General features: G+C 46.5%; 1 protein-coding gene across 1 annotated transcript in view; it reads left to right on the forward strand.

The window, feature by feature from the left end:
• The first annotated feature begins 345 nt into the window (after positions 1–345).
• gpsm1b (G protein signaling modulator 1b) overlaps positions 346–3,510 on the forward strand; it is a 40,714-nt gene continuing 37,549 nt past the window's right edge. Inside the window, exon 1 of the mRNA XM_056290594.1 lies at positions 346–523. Within this exon, the coding sequence (XP_056146569.1) occupies positions 462–523 (62 nt within the window). The 5' untranslated portion in view covers positions 346–461. The remainder of the gene's footprint in view (positions 524–3,510) is intronic.

Raw genomic sequence — 3,510 nt, forward strand, 5'->3', positions numbered from 1 at the left:
AGCCGGTTTACTCGTACCGTCTCACACACGCTCTACTCCCCTGCCTGTGATGTCACTTGGGGGGAGGGGCCGGCCCTTATGGTTTATTTGCACAATACCTCACTTCCTCAGCAGCTGCCATTGCTGTGCTGAGTGAGAGTAGAGAGGGGAGCAGCAGGGGGAGCGAAAGAGAGAGAGAGAGAGAGAGAGAGAGAGAGAGAGAGGGAGAGAGAGGGAGAGAGAGAGCGAGCGAGAGAGAGAGAGAGAGAGCGAGAGAGAGAGAGCGAGAGAGAGGGAGAGCGAGGGGGAGAGAGAGCGAGCGAGAGAGAGCGAGAGAGAGAGAGAGCGAGAGAGAGAGAGAGAGACGAGCAGCTGAGTGGCACAAGAAAGAAGACGTCGGTAGCAGCTAGAGGTGGTGATATTTGTCAAGGGGGCTTCAGCGCTGGAGGACGTAGACAAGGAGACAGGGAAATAGCTGCTACATGGCACAGTCGGCTGCAAACAGCGTGGACCAGGATCTGGCCAGCAAGAGACTCCACTCGAGGTAAGACCCCAGGGGGAACACAGGGGAAGGGGGCAGCTTTAGCGCGCTCTTAGATCGCTGTTTGGGGGGGTAAAAAAAAAAGAGGCAGAGAAGAAAAAGGAGAGGGAGCGGCTAATACATTTAGAAACGGGGGCGAGCAGGGGCAGCCGGCTCGGCTCTTAGCTGACTGAGTAGGAGCGAGACAAGGCGACCTCCCCCAAGCAGCTTTCACTACCCTAAAGCTGAAGACAACAGCCGAGGCTTGAGTCAAAGCCCCGGCTCTAAACCCCGCTGCTGGCCGGGCTCTCTGGGATCTCAGACGGGATGAACTGCTCTAGCCGTGGCAGGAATGTGCAGACTGGAAGGAGCCACGCAAGATGTGGACATGGGGAGGAATTTAGCAAAACTGTCTAAGCTGGCAGGGGGCTAGGAAGTGGCGCATGATTCATGACACTGACTTATTGATGCAATGCTGTTGTTCAGATGTGCCGTTTGACACAGTCACGCTATTCATGTGCACTAAACTCAGAATAAGGCGTCTGTGGGAGGATACTGACACATGGACATGCATGTGCACATACACATCACATGAATAGCTGCTTTCTAGCCAGTAGGTTGATATTAACTATGGAGAGATAATCCATCATTCACAGGATTTACAAGTATAAGGCCGTTATTGTGTCTGTGTCAGCCAACTCAAGTAATTGCAGATTATTCACATTGAACGGTACCTATAATTTGATCAAATCCTGACATTCCCTCTGAAAAGATTGGGTTTGCTTTGCCCAACTTGTAAAAGTCAATGAAAAGGTCCATGATTGACTATGACAGTCAGTTAGGATGATTGCTGGTTTTGAGGGCAAATTACGTAATGCTCATCCAGTTTGTGCTGTAACTAGGTTTAATAGTGGATTAACATTAAACCAACATTTACTAGCCACCAATGAAGTAAGATTCAAAGTGACATTCAGCTCATCTGAAAGCATCTTTATAGACCGTCAACAGTCATTAATGAGGGGCAAGGCATGTGTGGGGGTGATGTGAGAGGGGGGGTAAATAAATAAATAAAAAGTCTGTTAATGACCAAGAGGAAGACATTAAATCTAGATAAACTTCAGCAATATATCTGATGACAAGTAGTTAAGCAGTGAACTAGCTTAGACGTGGATCTGTTTTACCACTCACTTTTCTTACATAGACAATTTTGGATCGCACCTCAAATTTGATGACAAAGTAGGTAAATGATCAAAGTAAGTTTTCTGCGCCCCAAAATCTTCTGATGTCTTTGAATCTCCTGGCACTAACTACGGTATGTCACACATATAGTAGCTTTACATGGTCCAGGGTTGTCAAGTGGAGTGGCACAGTCGTGCAGTGGTTAGCGCAGTCGCTTCACAGCAAGAAGATCCTGGGTTCGAGCCCTGGGGTAGTCGAACCTTGGGGGTCATCCCGGGTCGTCCTCTGTGTGGAGTGTGCATGTTCTCCCCGTGTCTGCGAGGGTTTCCTCCGGGGGCTCCGGTTTCCTCCGACAGTCCAAAGACATGTAGGTCAGCTGAATCGGCTCTACTAAATTGTCCCTAGGTGTGAATGTGTCTGTTTGTGTGTCGGCCCTGTGATGGCCTGGCGGCTTGTCCAGGGTGTCTCTCCCCGCCTGCCGCCCAATGACTGCTGGGATAGGCTCCAGCAAGTGGCTTGGATAACACTGGTCTACAAAAATATAGTTTTTTTTTCTTGCATGGACTTTGGAAACTGTTTTTGGCTAATTTTGGGCTGCTGAATCCAAATCTGAGCTCAGATTTGCTCTATCACATCAAGTTTTTGTGCTATCTGTATGCTCCTTATTCAGGATTTTACAAAAGTTGACCATCTAGTCTGGCAATCTTGGTGGGGATAAAAATTACCCCTATTCATTTCCCAAGTAATTTCATGCTAGGCTGAGTGTTTATTTATTCATTGTAATCATTTTTGCATCTATCGATCTTCTAATGCAACAGTGTTTTTTGTTAACTTCGAGTGTAAAATTGCTGTTTTCTCAAAAATAATGATTTTTCATAGTTCAAAAACCTGATGTGATAGGCAAAAACTAATGCCAGATTTGGATTCAGCACCCAAAAGTTAGCTAGAATCCGTTGAAAAACCCCATGCAAGAAAAATTGTGTTGACCAGTGTAATGGATGGATGGTTGTCAATTGGTCTAACTTAAAGTTCTACTTTCTAAGGTTTAAGGTAGTATGCCAGATAAGCATGCATAGTTAAATTAAGTTTGCTTACTAACAAAGCAACCCAAAATTGTTCCAATCAAAAGTATGCTGGACTATTTGTAGACCTCTCCCAAAGACTATCATGGCATACTCATAATTATGTTGTAGAAATGATTTATGCAAGGCGCACACTATTTTTCATCAGTGGGTTTGGAGGGATATGTTACACAATCTGTTTCGCAAGCTGATGATGTCAGACATCTGATATTTTTATAAGTTCCATTAGGAGATCTTGGAGGGTAAAAGAGAGTCCTTAATTGAAACTGGTTGGCTGTATGGGGGGGGGGGTTGATACATACTTAAGAGCACATTGTGACAGAACTGCAAGGAAGTGTTGGATGTTACCAAACTGTTTCCCACTTTTAACATTTATTTTTAATTTCATTAATTAATGAATTATCAATTATGCTATGACAAGATATGCTATGGCAAGATCGGGGCGGCATGGTGGCACAGAGGTTAGCGCAGTCGCTTCACAGCAAGAAGGTCCTGGGTTTGAATCCCGGGGTTGTCCAACCTTGGGGGTCATCTCGGGTCGTCCTCTGTGTGGAGTTTGCATGTTCTCCCCGTGTCTGTGTGGGTTTCCTCCGGGGGCTCCGGTTTCCTCCCACAGTCCAATGACATGTAGCTCAGGTGAATCGGCCGTACTAAATTGTCCCTAGGTGTGAATGTGTGTGTCTGTATGTCGGCCTGTGTGATGGACTGGCGGCCTGTCCAGGGTTTCTCCCCGCCTGCCGCCCAATGACT

Source organism: Lampris incognitus, chromosome 12 (genome assembly GCF_029633865.1).
Source record: "Lampris incognitus isolate fLamInc1 chromosome 12, fLamInc1.hap2, whole genome shotgun sequence".
NCBI classification, from domain to species: Eukaryota; Metazoa; Chordata; class Actinopteri; order Lampriformes; family Lampridae; genus Lampris; species Lampris incognitus.